At 45.0% G+C, this 20,891-nt stretch overlaps 1 protein-coding gene across 1 annotated transcript in view; it reads right to left on the bottom strand.

Moving 5' to 3' along the window:
* DNAH12 (dynein axonemal heavy chain 12) overlaps nt 1-20,891 on the bottom strand; it is a 1,534,490-nt gene that overhangs the window by 1,440,442 nt on the left and 73,157 nt on the right. The window contains exons 3-5 of the mRNA XM_078661571.1: nt 19,427-19,517; nt 8,034-8,060; nt 5,114-5,303 (exon numbers count right to left, since the gene is read on the bottom strand). Of these exons, the coding sequence (XP_078517697.1) occupies nt 5,114-5,303; nt 8,034-8,060; nt 19,427-19,517 (308 nt within the window). The remainder of the gene's footprint in view (nt 1-5,113; nt 5,304-8,033; nt 8,061-19,426; nt 19,518-20,891) is intronic.

Here is a 20,891-nt window from a genome sequence, read left to right as displayed (position 1 = left end):
AATCTGTTTCTTGGCTCACATGCTCCAGATGTATGCAATCTGCCAGATCTCACAGCGTGGGACAACATCTGCTCCACTATCTTGTTTTGATGGGCATGGCTCTGATCTATGTGCTGTGTCTTTAGACCTCAACATCTATTCTAGACTCTAGTCTTGTGTTATTGGGTCTCCAGTACTCTGAGTTTCTGCACACTGGGCCACCTTTCAGGGGGAGCCTGAATTGGGTAATGCGTGTGCTTTTCCCCTGGTGTAGATGTGGAACGATCTGAATATGTGTCAACCACCATCTTCTGCTAGGCTCTACCTTCAACTTTTTCACAGCCCATGAGAATCCCCACATTTTATACACAAGAAAGTGATACTTTTACTATAGAATTCTATTCGGCTATTCTAGATTTGCATACTATTCATTACCCCACCATTGTTAGTTGGGTTTAGAACATCATTTTGTATGATTTAAAATGTTTGGGTGTTAATCAGAGGAATGCTTAGAGTGACATCAATACAAAAACTACATGCATCAAGAAAGGTAATGCAAGAAAAACAGAAAATGTTTATAGTCTAAGAAACTAGACTTCTTCATTCAAAAGGTTGGAGGTTCATTAGTTAATCTAAAACACTTTCAAGCTGCAAAGGTATTCTCGTAGATAAATTCTTTTGCAGCATGAAATTATGTTAGATTCAAGAGTTTCTCCATGGATTGCAAAGATGCTTTCTATGAAATTCGACATAAAGTGCAAGGGCTATCAAATAAATCCTTAAGATATCTAGGCTCTTACTTGCCTCTTATTTTGTATGACAGCCCGCACAGTAAAACTTAGCAAATGTATGAACGAACGACCCTTTAGCCTTCCTGCATATGTCAAAAAAAGAAACACTACTAACAAAAGCCAAGGATGTTCACTATTTCATGTCAAATGAGTCTGCAACCTGTGTTTTAAAGCGAGCTTTTAAAATAAATAGCCAATATTAATGACACACAATAGGAACTTTCTGATATCTCTAACCACAACAACGAAAATTCCAAATTCCCAGAAAAACTTTTCCTGGGCAAACCAGTGTAGTGTAGCTCCTATTTTCCCAATAGGCTCTGCGCATTGGAATAGTACCTACAGCAGCAAAGGCCTAGGCCAGACGTTAACTAGGTCTACTACTGTCGATACTAGACTTAATTTTTGGGTTTGCCAGCTAAGCTCAGAGTTCGCTAGAAACTTTCTCGAATGTTCAAGGAGGAATTAACTTCCCTGATTAGACAAGAAGGGATTTAGTTTCTGACAACCATAGAACATGACAACTTTGCTCTCCCCTAATCAAGAGTCAATCTCGAGAGTCGTGTGAGCACAAGGCAATTATTTTACTCAGTCAGTACGTGCATTCTTAGTCTCATCAGAATGTAGAGAAAAGGAAGAGACGGGCGTGTTCAATAAAAAGGTGTTATTTATTGATCAGTCTCTTTTCTCATACATGAGAAATGGATCGATATTATTGCAATACTTATAGTTAAGTAAAGTGCATACATTAAAAGCAATAGTATAAAATAATACTGTAAAAACATTGATATGGTTTCTGAGCCATATGATGTTTAAAATGATTAAAATATATTTACATACACATATACATTTTGACTAAACGTGCTCAACTGGTGTTTCTAAATACGCCTACCCCGTGTACCTGACCTAAGTCTAATGCGTGGGCGGGAATAGAAAGTTACAGTTTAAGTTAAGTTTGTTTTTGCCAAGTGAATAACTAAAGAATTCTCTGTGAGGGGTTATTCAGTTCTGTACCTGGAATTTAGGATGGATGAGGAATAGTATCTCTTTCTCTGCTCTCGATATTCCAGGCTGCCTGCGAGGGCTGCCCGAAAGCGCCGGTGCTGGGTCTCTCGGCTTGAGATAGCAGCGCGTCTCTCAGCGCGTCAGGAAGGCGGGGCTGCTGCCAGCGGGGTCTGCTTCTGCTCTCGGCTTCGGCAAGTATGGCTGCTCCGTCTTGTCACCACGCGTGTGTTTGCATAGGGCAAGGTCGGCAATATTTATACCTTAAAGGTGCCGAGATTGACGTAAGGATGGACATAGATACGTCAATAAAGATGTCATACGATTTGCTCGTTAGCACATTCTTTACTAAAGTTCTCTGTGAAATCAAAACAATGGCCGCACGGATTTTCCAGGTTGTCATAGGTTTGATTTGTTATGAGAACGTCGTATGCCTTATCAGGGGCTGGAGGAATGTCGCTTGTCTAATTAGATCTCAAGCGTTATGACCTAATCAGATAACACGTTCCTGTGCCGTAGTGTGACTGCATCAGATAACGGTATCTGCATCATGGGGGTTTTCTTGCCTCATGGGCTGACTGTTAGTTAACTTGATAGTTAGTTTAACCAGAATAGGGTCAGGAATAGGGGGATCGATTCAGAACCTATAGAAATACACGACACCAGGATCAGTCCAGTGATCGAACTGGTAGACGGAAGTTAAACTTTAAAACCCAGAACTTGTCCATCTCTCCAAGTTCAGCAGCAGTGATCAGGATGCAGGAGAGAGGCTTCTGATGGAGCAAGGATTCGCACGTTACGCGACTTGCTTGTACTCATGAACCTCGTATAGCGTTAATAGTCTAATCAAAATGTTTGTCTTACTAATATTGCACTTTTTACACTACACGGGGTGTCCCAGAGACGCTTGCCTATGTGTACTAAACAGTAATAACGCTTGCTACTAAAATGGCCGCTGCTTCGTGGGAATTTAGTCTGCGCATGCGTCGGTCATAATCACGTGATGTGACGCACTTGCAGTTCTGGTGGGAAATGTATGCTCATGCGCAATACTGCTAAAATGGCCGCTTTGTTTTCTCATATGCTCCGCGCTGGCAAGGCTGCTTTCGCAAAGTTGTTTGTTCCGCACTCATCCTAACGCTATAGTTATTATAAAGTAAGGGGTATAGAGTAGCTATTTCATGGTATACAGTGTATTCATTTATTTCAGTATTTCTAAATTGTTTTCGCTTACTTTTCATGTACTGCATTCTTTGGGGCCTGAGGAACACTTGTGACTCCATCTTGAAAAGCCTTTCTGGTACTCGTCACGTGATGAGGGAAAGAACCTCATGATGCAGTGGAGCCCAGCCAGCTGGCAGCCAAAGCCAAGATGCTCCTGGGAACCTGAACTACGACCCAGCTGCAGAAGCTGACTTGTACCTAAACTGTTACAATTGTATTTCACTACTGTATACTCTATTGTATTCTGTAAATCTAGTGTCATGAGAAGATAGAACTTAAGGGGTGGGTACGAAAACTGAATATTAAGTCTGGGAAAGTCAAAATCTTAGGTAAATGGTGACCTAATCCCCTCCTTTGTCCAATCAGAACTTGGGGACCCTTTTCACTTGCAACATTAGTGGGTGGTACACCGACCCAAAAACAGTATAACTAGCCTAGGTTTAGCTAGAGAATTTGTCCGACTTGTCCGAATAGCTGACCTGTCACTGACCCAACGAACTCTATAGGTGATTGATACAGAGGGCTGCGGAGCACTCTGTCCGTAATTTCCACAAACTCAATAGGGGGTTTGGAAACCTTAAGTGCTGGCGAAGCACTTTGCTGGGTGATTCGAGAACCCAATCGGGGTTATTGGCAGATTCCTTGCAGAGAGGGAGTAGCGCAGGCGTTGCATTCGAAGCTGCAGGTGTTGGTCGTACCCTTAGACGAATCCGGTCCCGATCCAATTCCTGGGGTTATCCTGTCCTGACTGTCCATGAGCCGTACCTGTTCGCCTACCGGCAACTTAATTCCTTGAGGGTTCTGTCCCCGTTTTCCCCAACTGACCCGTGGCCAGGGTTAGTTCTACAATCTGTCCTAGGTAAATATAATCCATGTGGGTGTCCGTCATTCTAAACTCTTTCCTATTGTCTTGAACAAGGTATATATTTGCATATGTCATTTAACCTTTTCTCCTTAAATAAAGATTTTTCATGTTTTATTGGTTATTAGCATGTTCCACTTTTCACCTACCTTTAGTAAATGCTAAAACTGTTTGCGTATAAGGGTGTTCCATTTCTTACCCTTCCTATAGGGAATAAGCATATCTGGATAAATCAAATAGTCTGAGTCTCATTTCCTCTGAATCGTTAGTGAAGTTTCGAAAGTCTACTTTGAATAGTATGTTCCATTTCTTTACCCGCCTTTAGTGAAGTTGTGAAGTTTTGTTTATCTAAAATAGCATGTTCCTCATTTCCCTTCCTTTATTTTTCATGATTCTAAATGTTTCTTACACTCATACATAGTTATACAATGTTCACGATTCTCGTGATAGATAGTTTGATTGGTGTAAACCTTTGACTCATGACACTAGGAGATAATCATGATTAGATAAAGGTCTTGAAAACTTCCAGAGTGTGTGGTTATTTACGAGTACAAAAAAACATTATTCAACTGTATATGGTATTTTGTTGTTTGCCTACTTATCTTCACAGCTAGCTCCCTGATCCATTGTGATCATTAGGTACCCGTAACAGTGGAGTGGTAAGTCGGGTACATTGGAAATACAGTAGGAAGGAACTGGGATACTGATAGTAGAGTGTAAGGTTACCCGATTGATAAATATGGAAGATTGAATTTATGGGCCCAGTGCGTATATGGTAAAATTTGTGAGTCGGGTGACCTGCGCGCTCTATCACTGCTACCATCCGAACTCGTGGGGAGGGGCACGACTATATACAGGACCGCCATGTGAAGATAACACAGAGAGCAGCACTGCAGAGGCAACAACAGACAGGTAAAAGAATGCTGCTCAAGAGACAAAATACAACGGTGAAGAACCACCAGCGAGGACAGCACAAGAACAAGAAATGGAATCACACGCCAGCCCTGCTTCTAAGTTCTCATTCTGGGTTCAGTTAACAACAACATCACCATGACTAAGGCAATCTTCCTCAAGCAGGGTCGCTGTGTCATACTCACAATCTTATGCACCACATAATACATGCACTCTTTAAGGTGAACATAGAATATAAACTTTAGCCTTAAATAAAAAAGCTTAAAACTGCTAAGTTAAGCACAATTAGTTAAATCTCTTGCTTTACAATTATTACAGTGCTTGGAAACTGCAGATTGCTCACCCAAGTATCTCTTCATGCTCTTTTCAAAGTCTTTTGTTATCTCTTGCAAGAGCTCTTGAACCAAGACTTTTTTCTGCTTGCCTTCCTTCATGGACGGAGGCACCCGTGACAGAATAGAGTCCAACCACTTCTTCTGGATAGGAACCACAGGGCTACTTTCTACACGCTCCTTCATGAAGATGTAATTCAACTGAAATGAGAAATGTTACATTATGAAAGGATCATAGGTATGACCAATTCACCCCGATGTGCAACTCACTGTCCAACTTTATTATAAATAGGCAGAGTCATACCTAAAAAATATTGCATTAGTAAAAATCTCTCTTTAAATTGTGGAAGTTTTCGCTTTTAGGTTCATAAGGAAGGTAGTGGTGTTGTTTCCCTCCCCATTTACCTTCTTCGAAACCTGCTTCATTACTTGTCTCAAAGGGACAGTTATTTACATCCACCCACCCTTCCTAGCATGATCTGTAACAAGTATGAGCTTTCAGATTCTTTTTCTGGTTAGATTGTAAGCTTCCGTAACTGCTTAACACTTGTGACTTTTTATGCTGTGCTGTAGCTGATTGTGGGTGAGGAGTAACCATGCATGTGGGAGCAACTATCTCTACACCACCCCTACTTTTCTGAATTGAGGAGGCATCCTTCCTCCAGCATCTCCTCATCGGGATATCTTCAGTGCTCTTCCAGACCCAGCCTACAGTAGGTTAGTTCAGTAAGTCATTCTCTCCAACATTAGTCCCTGCTCAGACTCCCTTCTACAGCTGAAGCCCAGATTACAGTGTAGGGCACCTGGAAGAGATTCTCAAACCATCCATGACCCATGCACATCCTGGAGGATAAGAAAGACATTGTTTGGTTGATTTCAATCTCCTGAAATATAATCTGTACAAAGTCTCGTCCAGGTCAGCCCGGACAGAACATCAGCTAATGATCTGACGTCAGGAGTCTCCACTTTCAATCACCCATTGAGGGAGTTCCTGGGGCACACAACATAACACAAGTTTCAGGCTGAGGATGAAGAGGTTAGGTCCAGGCGTAAAAACATTAGGGTGGTAGGAATTAGCTCTTATGGCCCCAGTGCTACCTCCTCCACCTGGCACACCCTCACTCCATAGTCACAAGCTTATTGAACTACAGGAATCACAACCGCATACTTCAGATTAACAGACAGCACTTCCCCCTCAGTCATGAGGCCATCAAAATATCGATCTATCCTGATTTCACTAAGGCAGTAAAATGACAGAGGATGTCCTTTAATGGTGTCAAGGCAGTGGAGTCTGTAGCCATTTGGACTTTTTTCGCGCCTTTTGACAATCACTTGCACTATTTCTTTCTCCGTTTTGCAGATGTTTTCTGAGAAGCACACTCAACTCCCTCCATCTTGTCAGCTCAAGCACTTTTTGACCAAAAGTCAAGTACTGCTAGCACACTACTTGCCACAGACAGAGGATGCTGTGGTAGTCTGGGGGCTTGTCTATGTTGAAGGGGTAAGACGGCTAGGCACTGCTGTTGGAAAGTACCACATTTACAGGCACATGCATCAAAGCTTTTGGCGATCGCAAACGGTGCACTTCTGATCGCAAAATTAGCTTTTGCGATGCATCAAGTGTCAAGGCCCCGCAATTTGAGGATTTGCAATTAATTATGAGTTCTCAAATTGCAATAGCATTTAAGGAATCGCATTTTGCGATTCCTTAAATGCAATGCAAAAACCACTTTGAAGTAGCGTTTATGCTACTAGGGGTCGCAAATTACCATAAAGTTGAACTTCATGGTAATTTGCAAAAACTTTGAAAAATGCACAAAAGTGCATTTTTCAAAGTTGTAGGTAACACACACACACATGTCCTTGGGACATGTGTGTGCGCAACATTTGTGGACAAATCAATTTCAGGGGTGCAACAGGGTGTCCTTTCGACACCCTTGCACCCTTGAAATTGGTACTTGAAAAATGGCGCATGCAATTTCCCATTCATTCCTATAGACCTGTAGGCCCATGGGGATGAAAGGGAAGCCATTCTTTATTTGCAAATCGCAATTTGCGACTCGCAAATAAGGAATGTGTAGGAATCGCTATTTTTATAGCGATTCATACATGCATAGGCTTTTGCGAGTCCTTAATTACGATTCATTAACTATCGCAATTAAGGACTCACAAAATCCTAGCTTGATGCATGTGCATGTTATTTTGAAGCACAGTTCTTTTGGACATTTTTGCTAAAATATGATTGAAAAGAAGAAACTACCTGCACAGTGAGCCTTGTTGGAAGATCCTACTGGTGCACATGTGCACCCAAACAACATAGGATGATAAAACTGAGATTCTTGGGGTGTTTTCTCCCAATCCGCAGCCTTCTCCTTCATGTAAGTTTCCACCCCTCCCACAACAGATGCCTGTCTTGCGTCATATCCGCCCCTGTGGTGCTTGTAAGGCTCACAGACAGTGCTTAATAGCCTCTTATGTAATTCCGTTTCCGTTATTACGCGGCATCAAAAGTTTCAAACTATTTAGAAGTACGCTTAAACACTTCGACTATGGTAAATAAACAAAAATTGAAAGAAAAGGGTACTAAGAAACTTTAACAAAACATCCTTCAGTACAGCATTGACATAGAAAGCAATCAATTATGTGAATGATCGGCAGGTGTACAAGGAGGCAGCAGTCAAACTATTTGCAATATTAAATCACGATAAGAAGTGAGTCCAATAAAAATATCAAAGCAGACAACATGTTCCACGGATCCAGTAACAAATATAGTAGTCCATTAACAAAGCCTAGAAGTAAAGCATGCTGTCACTGAACAGCGCATCAAGATGTTAAGAATACATGTAAATGATATTCAGTCTCATGTGACGGATTAACCAAAAGGCTTAATGTTTTAATGCGGAAAAAACGTATAAAAGTACATGTACTCACTCTTCGCCTTCGTTGTTCGCTGTTCATCTACAAGTAGAAAGACATTTCACGTTATTAAACTTCTGAACCAATTTAAAAAGTACACATTGCTAGCCATTTGTGGACATTAAGTGGCAGTCATGTATGCCATATAGAGAACGTTTGTGCTCCCATGCGCATTACTCGGATTCAATGCACAAAAGCGGTTTGTGCTTTTATGCCTTGTGTCGAGGTTTCCAATATGTGACAGCAACTTTCCACTAATAAACTGATTTTCAAGCAAAAACACAAGTGTGTGTCTAAATTGTGATTACAATTTGTGCAGATCTACCACACTAGTGTTGTTCTCCGCGTGTACATTTTCGTCAGGAAAAATCTGCAGAAATGTGCAAGGGGGAATGATATTTTATGGAGCTATATCCGTGGGAACTCTGATTACTCATGCTAAATCTCATACTGACCTCGGAACTTTATGATATTGTCGAACCGGTGAGATACCGCACCCTGTTCCCACCCTGGGGAAGATTGTCTTTAGGTTTGCAAGCATGTACTCTTGACATGTTTTCACTCCATTTTCTGACTGGGAAAACTGTTATTCCTTAATGATCATTAATTAACCCAGCGACATTTTCAAGTTAATCAGGGGATGGCAATGGAGAGCCTCCCTGGCCAGATGCTAATCATAATTTTCGTTCGTATTTCTGATTCAATGTACTGCGCTTGTGGGGCGACAGTCCAGTGTTTACATTTGTAAAAATAAAAAAGAAGCTAAAAAAAAGTGCCAGGGCCCTTATCAGAAATCAACTGCAGTTTGCTCCACCTATTGTCCCTGCCAGAGCTGCCAATGACAGTACTAACATAACTATTAACTACCACAATCCTAGATTCAGACTATTCCAGGCCCCCAAAGCTATAAACGCTTGGACGCAGGAATTAGTCATGTTTAAGGTATATTGAATGAATAAACTACTGTTGTTGTCCTCATCTCTGAATTGGATAGAGGGCGCCACCATGTGGCCAACTATCATAAGTGCTGGTCTAGATCATTCTGCGTCGAGCACCTGAAACTAGAGGCTCTAAATAGGCACTACAGGCTCCGCTATGACGGAGGAACGTCGCCCCACTGCATTGTGAGCAGTTTAAAAAGGAAAACTCAAGTGATAATAACCAATGTTATCATCATTTTATTTTTCCATTCCTGCTTAGGGGTGGGTCGGGGCTGGGCTGGCCTGGCCTGGCCTGGCCAGATATGGTGCTAGGGGGAGGAGTTGTGAGTGCACTCTAAGGGCTATTTATGAGCCCTTGCATCACTTTTGTGACGCCGGAGCATAACTTTATGTGACGCACCAGCAGTCTAAAGAATGTGCCTTGTTGCACCATATTTACAAAGTGATACATCTAGGTAGATGTGTCACTTTGTAAACCCCTGTGTCACATACCTGCGCAAGGTATAATGTATTCGGGGGGGGGGGGTGTTCCCACGCAAGTAAGCCTCGTAGAAGTGATGCAGTGAAATCTATAAGATTTCACTGCGCCACTTCTACGATGCAAATGCGTCAATATCTTACGCCTGCCTCATGGCAGACATAAGACTGACGCAGGCACATTTGACATGGGACTTGCCCATGTGTAATGACCCATTGCTGAAGTTGCGTCACTTTTGTGACACCCTCCAGCAATGCGTCATTTTTGCGCCTACAGATACGTCAGAAATATTGACATATCTGTAACTCCTTGCAACATGATGTGTCATACTGTAAATATGACGCATCATTGGTGTCGCAAGGAAGGTGCAATGAAAATTGACGCATCGCTGTTTTCTCGGAGCGATGAGTCACTTTTCATAAATGAGGCCCGAAGTGCGCATGCCGGTTTGGCCAGCCGTCTTGGCTCGACCAAACCATCAAGTGCATCCACTAGCTGTATTGCACAGCCTGTGTGGAGAACATGCACAGGCTCCCACTCCCTCTCTGAGCAACGAACCACGCACTCAGACCAATCACAATGCTGCTGTAAGGCAGCATCGTGATTGGCTAGGAGAGTCTGGGAGCCTGTGTGCTTCCTAGTTCCAGCTCCCTGCTGTCAATGGAGAACCCGAAGAGGACCGAGAGTTGGCAACCGGCAGGCCGGCCAGCCGGCCTGCAGGAAAGTAGTTTTAAAAAAAATAATGTATCCCCCCCCACACCCCTGTTCTGCCACCCCTGTTAAGTAGCAGCCACCGCTGCACTACACATATATGTTTCGTACCTAAAATAAAAATATTACGTACAGGCCAGCTTCTCAAACCGAAATGTTTGCCTGCTTCAGTGAACTATCCACGTCCAATGTGCAGAGAGATTCAACAACAAGGGTACAAGGACACACCCCTGCTTTAAACATGGGTTGTCACCTTTTCCTTGTTCAATGTGAACCCAGGTGTTAGAAAAGAGAGCCACCATTGTGTTAAGTAGAGTCGCTGTTATGCCCCATTTGGGCAGTTTGACCCATACAAGGTGTCAGTCTGCTCTGTCAAAAGCGGCCGAATAGTCGACAAAGCATGCAGACAGGGGTGGGCTTGAATTGCACGTTGAGCGCTATGCCGAGTAGGATAGTGCTACCATGCTATCTGTTGTTGAAGATTTGTGTCTAAAACTCGTCTGACAAAATGGGATACATTTTTTGGCAGCTGCTAAGCCTTTAGTTCCTTTAACCGGGGCTTAGCTTATACTTTTGCTTCGTCAAGCAGAACAAGTTACTTACCTTCGGTAACGCTTATTCTGGTAGATACAATACCTGCCTGTGGATGCCTCACCTTGTGAATATCCCCTTGCGTCAGCAACATTCGGAAATTCTTTTCGTAGCTTCGCGCCAACGTGGACTTGGACGTCATAGAGGCACGGCATCGCTCGCAACTCCGCTGACGTCACCGACGTCTATAATAGGCCCACGCCGGCATGATGACATCAGTTCCACCCTTTTTTCCGTGCCTTCGAGGCACACGGACGGACCAATGACAGTAGACATATACACAGTATACGCAGTACAAATATCAAGGTAACACACACAGTGTGAAGCAAATGCAATAAAACATTTGAAATAAACAACTCCTTGACCATAAATAAAAACATAATAGAAACTCTGGCATAGAAGAGTGGACAACGGGGAGGCGGGTGGGTCAGTGAGGAATCCACATGCAGATATTGTATCTACCAGAAAAAGCGTTACCGAAGGTAAGTAACTTGTTCTTCTGATAGATACATCTGCCGTGTGGATTCCTCACCATTGTGAATAGAGTCCCACAGCAGTCCCCACTCCCGGAGGAGGGTGTCCACTCTTCTAGACCAGGAAATCCTGGAGAACAGAACGTGCAAAGTGACCGTCCCTCCTCACCTCAGAATCCAAGCAGTAATGCTTCGCGAAAGTGTGGAGGAAAGACCAAGTTGCCGCCCTACAAATAGCTTCTACAGGAACACCTCTAGCCAATGCAGAGGTTGACGACTTAGCTCTAGTAGAATGAGCCCTTATACCCTCTGGAGGATCCTTACAGGCCAAAGAGTAGCAGATCTTTATACAGAGGACGATCCATCTTGATAAAGTTCTTTTATGGACCGCTCTTCCTTTCTTGCAGCCAGCAAAGCCAATGAAGAGCTGGTCATCCAACCGACAGTCTTTAGATCTGTCCAGGTAAAAAGACACCACCCTCTTGGGGTCCAGACGGTGTAATCTCTCCTCCTCCTTGGAAGGGTGTGGGGGAGGATAAAAGGTAGGGAGGGTAATCGATTGACCAAGGTGGAAAGGAGTCACCACCTTAGGCAGAGAAGCAGCCCTGGTCCTAAGAACCATTCGATCAGCATGAATGGTCAAGAAAGGGGGCTTATAACTAAGAGCTTGAAGCTCACTTACCCTCCTTGCCGAGGTTATCGCAACGAGGAAAACTGTCTTAAGATTCAAAAGCCTCATAGGACATTTGTGAAGAGGCTCAAAGGGAGCACCCATCAGAAAGGTCAAAACAAGATTTAAGTCCCACTGAGGCACAATAAAAGGAGTAGGAGGCCCTTCAAAAACCTTAAAACTACAGGAGATTTAAAAAGAGATGGCTGGTCAGGCAAGCAGAGAAATGCAGCCAGCGCTGAAAGATAGCCCTTCACTGTGGCAACAGCAAGCCCCTGTTGCGCCAGAGAAAGGGCAAACTGGAGAACATCAGACAAATGGGCTCTCAAAGGGTCTATAGATTTCTCCCCACACCAAGTGACAAATTTTGACCACCTATAAGAATAGATGGACTTAGTGGAGTCACGCCTGGCTGACAAGATGACATCCACCACGTCAGGCGGGAGAGAAAAAGAACTCAGGTTGCCCCGTTCAATCTCCAGGCATGAAGGTGTAAGGTCTGGAGGTGAGGGTGTAAAACCTGCCCCTCCATCTGGGAGAGGAGATCTGCCCTGTGAGGGAGACGGAGCGGCGGGTGAGAGAAGAGGTGGAGAAGGTCGGAGTACCACACCCTTCTTGGCCAATCCGGGGCGATCAATATAACTTGGGCCCGGTCTTGGCGAATTTTCCTCAGAACCCGAGGAATCAAAGGTATGGGAGGAAACGCGTAAAGGAGTTGTGAGCTCCAACTCAACTGAAACGCGTCCCCCAAGGCTCCTTGCATCGGATACTGGAGACTGCAGAATAACGGGCAGTGAGCATTCTCTTGAGTGGCAAAAAGGTCCACCTGAGGAGTTCCCCACGTCCGAAAGACGTGACGAACTACCTCCGGATGACGCCTCCACTCGTGGTCGGCAGAGAACTGCCGACTGAGACTGTCTGCACGAACGTTCTGAACACCGGCCAGATGATTTGCCATCAGACAAATCAGATGGTCCTGAACCCAGGACCAGAGACGCAGAGCCTCTCTGCAGAGACACTGCGATCCCACTCCTCCCTGCTTGTTGATGTACCACATCGCGGTCGTGTTGTCCGTCAGGACCTGAACCGACCGACCGCGAAGGGAAGGGAGGAAGGCCTTGAGCACCAGACGTATCGCCCGCAACTCTAGAAGGTTGATATGAAGCAACCTTTCCTCTGGAGACCAAAGACCCTTGACCTCCAGGTCCCCCAGATGAGCACCCCACCCTAGAGTGGATGCATCCGTTATTACCGTGGCCACTGATGGAGGAAGTTGAAAAGGCTTTCCTTGCGACAGATTGCCTTCCACGCTCCACCAAGACAGATCCGCCACAGTTTCTCTGGAGATCCTCACTGACTCCCTGAGATCTCCGTTGTGCTGATACCACTGCCTGCGGAGGCACCACTGGAGTGCCCTCATGTGCCAGCGTGCATGGTTGACCAACAGAATGCAAGAAGCCATCAGACCGAGCAGGCGAAGGACCTTCAGGACTGGAACAACCGCTCCATTGAAGAATAAAGGAATCATTTCCTGTATGTCGCGAATCCTTTGAGGAGGAGGGAACGCACGACATACAGTAGTGTCCAGTACCGCACCTATGAACAGGCTGTGCTGGGAGGGCACCAGGTGAGATTTGGGTACATTTATCGAAAAACCCAACCTGTGCAACAACTGAGTTGTCTCTTGCAGATGATGGAGCACCTTCTCCGGCGACTCCGCTTTGATCAGCCAGTCGTCCAGATAAGGGAATACAGGTATCCCCGACCTCCTGAGATGTGCTGCCACCACTGCCATCACCTTGGTGAAGACTCGAGGCGCAGTAGTAAGACCAAACGGAAGGTCCGCAAACTGGTAGTGTTGCGACCCAACCGTAAAACGGAGATACTTTCTGCGCGACTTCAAGATGGGAATATGAAAATACGCATCCTGCAAGTCGATCGACACCATCCAGTCCTCTTCCAGCAGCGCTTGAAGAACCTGTGCAAGAGTGAGCATCTTGAACTTTTCCTGTTTCAGGTAAAGGTTCAAGATCCTGAGATCCAGGATTGGCCGAAGTCTGCCATCCTTCTTGGGGATCAGAAAATACCGGGAGTAGCATCCCTGACCCCTCTCCTGCTCCGGAACCACCTCTATCGCACCCTTTCTGAACAGTGCCAGGACTTCTTCCTGCAGGAGAAGCAGGTGGTCCTCCGAACAATAACCTTGGCAAGGAGGGTAATTGGGAGGGAACTCATGGAAAGGAAGTGCATACCCATTTTCTACAAGATTGAGAACCCAAAGATCTGATGTAACCGATTCCCAATCCCGTAGAAAATGAGTAAGCCGGCCCCCCACTGGGCCCACATGATCCGGAATGGCGGATCTAGGGCTGCTTTGCTGCGTTGGCAGGGGGCTGGGAAGGGTAAGAGGAGGAGATTTGACGGCCTCGAGAACGGCCTCTTTGTTTGCCCCTATAAGACCTGTACAGCGTGTTTTGTTGCTGCTGCGGCTGCTGCTGCGTAGATTTGTAGGATCGAAAGGAAGATCTGCTAAATCCTCTGGTACGCCTTCCAAAAGTGTCCTGGTCTGAAGGCCCAATGACTTGGCTGTCGCTCTGCTGTCTTTAAAGCGTTCTAACGCAGCGTCTGCCTTCTTGCCAAACAAACCAGATACGTCGAAGGGGAGATCCAACAACGTAGATTGGACATCTGAAGAAAACTCACTCGACTTCAGCCACGCAGCTCTCCTCGTAGCTACAGAAGAGCCCATGACCCTTGCCACAGAGTCCGCCGTGTCCAACCCACTCTGAATCACCTGCCTTGCTGCAGCCTGAGTGTCAGAGATAACCTCCTGGAAGTCTTTTCTATCCTCCTCAGGTAATTTGGGTACCAACTGTTTTACAGTGTCCATAAGGGCGTGAATATAACGCCCCATCAGGCAGGTCGCATTTGTGGACTTCAGTGCCATACTAGCAGAGGAGAAAATCTTTTTAGCAGCCTGATCCTGCTTTCTCGACTCTTTTTCAGCTGGAACCTGAGGAAAAGCTCCTGTTGATCGCTTGGAACAGGCAGCCTGCACCACCAAACTCTCAGGCAGAGGGTGAGTGGATAAAAACTCTGGGTCATCTGGAGCAGTCCTGTACCTTCTGGCAACAGCCCTAGACACGGCAGGAGCTGACAAGGGTTTCTTCCAAACCTCTAAAATAGGATCTTTAAGGGCATCTTTAAAGGGTAGCAATGGTTCAGTCACCGATGATGGAGAGTGAAGAACCTCCGTGAGTAGATTTGATTTGAACTCAGCAGTAGGTAAAGCAATGTTCAACAAATTTGCCGCTTTTTTAATCACAACGTGGTAAGGAGCCACATCTTTAGAGGGTTCGTCTGTTACTGAAACCAAATCCCACTCAGGGGACAGTTCAAGACCACTGGCCACCGAAAGATCCTCATAAGGGTCCTCAGGATCCTGTAGCTCACCTTCCTCCAAATACTCCTCACGATAGTTCTCTTCTTCCATCAGCCTCTGGGCTTCACGCCTCGACCTGTGCTTCACTTTCGAAACCGTCGGATCCACTGTCGACTCCGTCGAAGTCAGAGCCGGCGCCGAGCCCGACGCCGGACGAGGAAGAATTCCACGACGTCGTTCGGGGTTCGGCATCAGAGAGGATGGAATCGGCGTCGAAGGATTCGGCGTCATCGACTTCGGCGTCGATGGCTTCGGAGTCGAAGGCCTCGCCGGTGTCAGAAAATGCCAATGCGGCGCCGGAGCCGGCATAAAGGGCATAAAGGGCTCAGGGGCATAGGTTTGGGGGACACCCAGACCAAATGCCATTGGACCCGTGGGACCAATAGGAACCCCAGAGGGGTACATAGCCCTGGAGTAGATACCATACATCGCATTTAGAAAATGCGTCGGATCCTGACCTGGAGCCGGGAAGGCTGGGTACGAACCCCCAGGTGGTTCTTGAGGACGCGGAGTCGATACGACATTGACCTCCTCTTCAGGCTGGTGAACCGGAGTCTACAGACCTTCGGGCAACGGAGCCTCTCCCTCTCCAACCATCTCCTCCTCACCTTCATCCTCCCAAACCGGAGAATGGGATGGAACAGGAGATGGATTCGCTGTCTGCTTCGGCGAACCAGGCGAATTCGCATGCGACATCTCACCTCCTGGGTCTTGTTCGTCCGAAGCCGAAGACACCACTTCTTTCTCGACCAGCTTCACCTGCGACTTCGGCTTAGAACCCGAATCTTTCTTCGAATGATGTCGGGATTCATGAGATCTTTTCTTATGCTTCTTTTTTTGAAGATCTCGAAGCATGGGCCGAGGACGAATCCGAACGTGATCTCGAGTGAGATCTTGATCTCGAGCCTCGAGTCCGCGACCTCGATTTCTTCTTCTCCTTACTTCCTTTAAGCTTTGCAACAATAAGCTTAGCTTCTCTCTCCCGGAGGGCCTTAGGAGTCAACTTCTTACAGGATCGACAGTCTTCGACATCGTGGTCGGAGCTAAGACACCATAAACAACATTCATGCGGATCCGTAATGGACATCGTTCTGCCGCATTCTCCACAGGCTTTAAAACCCGTCTTTTTCGAAGACATGTTGAAAGAGGAGATAAAGGAACACCAACAATACAAAGTAACAAAGTCACTGTAAAAGCTACGGACGATCCCTAGAAAACCGTTAGCGTCGACGACGCGGAAAAAAGGGAACTGATGTCATCATGCCGGCGTGGGCCTATTTTAGGCGTCGGTGACGTCAGCGGAGTCGCGAGCGATGCCGTGCCTCTATGATGACGTTCAAGTCCACGTCGGCGCGAAGCTACGAAAAGAATTTCCGAATGTTGCTGACGCAAGGGGATATTCACAAGGTGAGGAATCCACACGGCAGATGTATCTATCAGAAATGTAATTATTCTGCAATTTGATGGGTCGCTGATAATACCTTTCTTGTGTATTGGGAAGAGGATTGATCCATGCCATGATTGAGGGACTTGCTCATTAAGAAGAGCTGATCGATGGAGTGGGGTTAGCCAGAGCGACCAAAATTCTAGATCAGCTTTAAACAGGGAGCCGATTGTAGGGCCATCGTCACCGAGGCGTTCGTGATCATAGTAGCACTCTCATTTTGCTTGTCGAAGCAGTCTTCTGATGGTTTATTTGTGGTCTCCTGAATTAATCCCTCTGCATAGAGGTCCTAAACGTAGCCCGCCTACTGAGCTTCAGTGACACCATTCCCCAGTGTGATGGAACTATTTAAGGAATTAATATAGTGTCAAGATGTTGCCTCTTGCTATAACCCAGCAATGTCTAGACCAGCAGCCATTGGCCCTCCATAAATTTCGTTTTTGAAGCCCACAGGGTTTTACAATATTCCTTCCTGGGTTGGTGCAGGTTATTCACTATCTACCGGTTTTATCCGTCTTTTTCATAGTATCATGTGGATGTGCTAAAGGACCTTTTACCTTTTCTCACTGCACTATTATACCCACAATTTTGGATTGATTTGTTAGGTCTTCAGCCCTTCTGCTAAACTTCCCCGCAGTGTTTACAGGTTTGTGTAGCAGCTCTATGACTTTAGGCCAGGTTAACAACGGTTGATTATTATCTAGTAGATTGTCTAATAAGTCAGCATACGTTGACTCATTTTTCCATTTATGAAATAGGCCTCGCAATCCCTCGTTCCATTTCAGGCTCTTTACCAATGTGATGGATTCAATACCTTCAGACCTACCAATAATGTGTAAGTCAGTCTCGATTTCAGCCTCTACCTGGAAACATGTAATTTAGTGGAAGTGATCTCTATCGCCTCAAGGAAGGATACCTAAAGATTTGCAGACCTACCCCGAAATGGTAAAGACCTGGCTGTTTTGAGATACCCACCTCTCGTTTAGGGAACTCTATGATCATTTGACAGTTAAAAATGTATTTCTATTTTTCTTTAATCTTTTATTTTCTACTCAACCCAGAGCCAGTAGACGTATTACATACCTATTTTTGCCTGATCTAAGATGACCAAATCATTAGCATTTTTTTTAACAGAGTTTTAGATAGCACGTACTTGACCGGAAGGTATCAGAGCTCTTTACACGAGTACCAGTTGCGTTACATGAGGACCCATTCATTTTTGTTAGACATGTGGGGAGATTAACCCCCAGATGCATCAAGCATACATTTTGCGATTCCTTATTTGCGAAAAATAAGGAATCGCAAATAAGGAATCGCAAAATGCAATGCATCAAGAAATTGCTAAAAAAAATTGCGATTTCTTAAAATTCCTTAATTGCGACTCGCAAATTGCGAGTCGCAATTAAGGAATAACTCCCCATTCATTCCTCTGGGCCTAGAGGCCGAGAGGAATGAATGGGAAGACAATCTCAATTTGCGAATCGCAAATAGCAATTTGCAAATTGAGATTGCGATTTCAAGGGTGCAGGGGTGTCCAAAGGATACCCTGTTGCACCCCTGAAATTGATCTGCGTACATATGTTGCGCACACACATGCCCTTAGGGCATGTGTGTGCGCAACATGAAACTTTGAAAAATGCACTTTAGTGCATTTTTCAAAGTTTTTGCAAATTACCATGAAGTTGTACTTCATGGTAATTTGCGTGCCCTATTAGCGAAATCGCTATTTTTGAAACTTTAATGCATTGCATTTAAGGAATCTCAATTTGAGATTCCTTAAATGCAAGTAATCGCAATTTAGCGAATTCTAATTTTGCGATTTTTGCATTTGGGATGATGCATCCCAAATGCAAAAATACCGGTCGCAAAGGGGCAGATTCTGAGAATCTGCCCCTTTGCGAGCGGATTTTTGTTTGATGCATCAGGGCCTAAGTGATTTGCCCAGAATCACAGGATGTTGAGCGAGGTTGCCGAGACTCGAACCCGGTTCCACAGATTAGAGGTCTACCACCCTAGCTGTTAGGCCAACTCCTCTCACCATGCTGAGTGCCAATTCTGAGGGGGAATTGCCTGTTTCAGGGAACTACTAAGGTACGATGTGCAGAGAGATTCAACAATAAAGGTACCAGGACACACCCCTGCTTTAAACCTCTGTTTGGATATACAGGTTGTCCCCTTTTCCCAGTTTAATGTGAACCCAGGTGTTAGAACAGAGAGCAATTATGGTGCTAAGTAGAGTCTCTGGTATGCCCTATTTGGACAGTTTGGCCCATACAAGGAGTCAGTCTAGTCTGTCAGAAGCGGCCGAATAGTCGACAAAGCATGCAGACAGGGGTGGGATTAAATTGCACGTTGAGTGGCATGCCAAGTAGGATAGTGCTACGATGCTATCTGTTGTTGAAGATTACTGCCTAAAACTCATTTGATAATTTGGGATTCATTTTTCGGCAGCTTCCCAAGCCTACAGATCCTTTAACAGGATCTCAGTGTATACTTTTTCTTCATCGTCAAGCAATGCAAGTAAAATGCAATTTGATAGGTTGCTGTTAATAACTTTTACAAATCAAATTATTTTTTGTGCCTTCATGCATACCACAAATAAAGAAAATGTAGAAAAATCATCCCAATATTATAATATTTTAACTTATTTTAACTCACACTTTCTGGAAGTTCAGGTTCAGGGGGAGTAGGCACCCTCTTCCTTTTCTCATCCATTGTTTCTTCGTAAGAATGTAAAGCTTCTTTAATTCTAAAACATAGTTTGAAATTACACACAGTAAACATGGGTTATAAACAAACATTAAGGAAATTGTAAGCGAGTATGAATATAGTCTAAACCTCTCTATGTCCAAGTCACTACTGTGAGGCCTACCTCATCCATAAGATAACATTGGGTTACCATATTACATTTGATAAGTGATAACTTTAGATTGGGAGTAGGTAGGAAAGTCATGTTTGGTGTCTGAGGGATTGTAATTTAAAATCCTCTTTAACAGTAAAGTTGGATTTTAAGTTACAATTCTAAAGATGCCACTTTTAGAAAGTTAGCATTTTTCTGCCCTAACAATTTGGTGCCTGCAGCCTGTTTCTGGGTCACATAACGAGGTATGAATAGCAGTTAGCCACTAGGTGTGCCTGAATGGGCCATCTTAGGCAGTTTGGGGACAGAGCTGTGAGCAGCCCCATCTGCACTTCAAAAGACTGCCTTACATACACAGAAATAACTTTACACTAGCCCATTGTGCCTGCAGATAGACTGGGAATAGGTCAGGGAGACCTCCAGAATTTCCTCCCACTTCAAAGTGGGCACCATGTATAATAAAAGGAACCCCAGACCCACTCCAGTTCCCTTCTGAACCTGAAGAGGACTCTCAAAGGACTCTCCTGAGGCCTGATGGGTATTTTAGAGGACTATCCTGAAATTCCAAGAGGACTGCCCTGCTGCCTGAAACCTACCTTGTCCCCTCAGAGGACTGCCATGCTGCTTGAGAACTGCGTTCAGCCTGAACCCAGGGACACTAGAGTGACTCCAAAGGCTAATTTGCTGCCCCCCTGTTCAGAGCTACAGGGACACAAAAAGCTCCACCTTGATCCAGTCTGAAGTGAGACCTGACCCTCCAAGTGGGTCCTGTTCAGCGGCTCCTCTCTGGAAGGGTGTTCGAGTTGTTCTGGCACAGCCTGCAGCTTTGTCGCACTGGAGATCTTCAACTTACAAAAAAAAGAGACTAATACGGAATAAAGAAATATTTACTGTGACTTTGACCAGTGATTGTCCAGCGACGCCTCCTTCTTGGACACCGCTGGCTGCCTTGCCCCGCTGTACTTTCCCTTCCTAGAAATGTTTCTTTGAAATCTCCTCTGAATCTGAAGCTAAGCCAAGCCAGGGCCTATACACTTTGTGTATCTTAATTATGCTCCATTGCTGTCTGCCATAAATTTTGACTTTGCACCGGACTCATATGACTAGATGCTCGCAGTTGTCGCTTTGTTCTTTTAGGCACTCGACTGATGAGATTTGTGTCATTGTTGTGCCAAAAAAGTTATTACATTTTACTCTATTTTTCTGAATCTGTATGGGATTTCTTGTGTTGTGTTTATACTTGGTTGTTGTTTGAGTGCTGCA

Source organism: Lissotriton helveticus, chromosome 9, assembly GCF_964261635.1.
Source record: "Lissotriton helveticus chromosome 9, aLisHel1.1, whole genome shotgun sequence".
NCBI classification, from domain to species: domain Eukaryota; kingdom Metazoa; phylum Chordata; class Amphibia; order Caudata; family Salamandridae; genus Lissotriton; species Lissotriton helveticus.
Note: the sequence above shows the minus strand (reverse complement) of the source record. Positions and strands in the feature narration are given on the sequence as shown.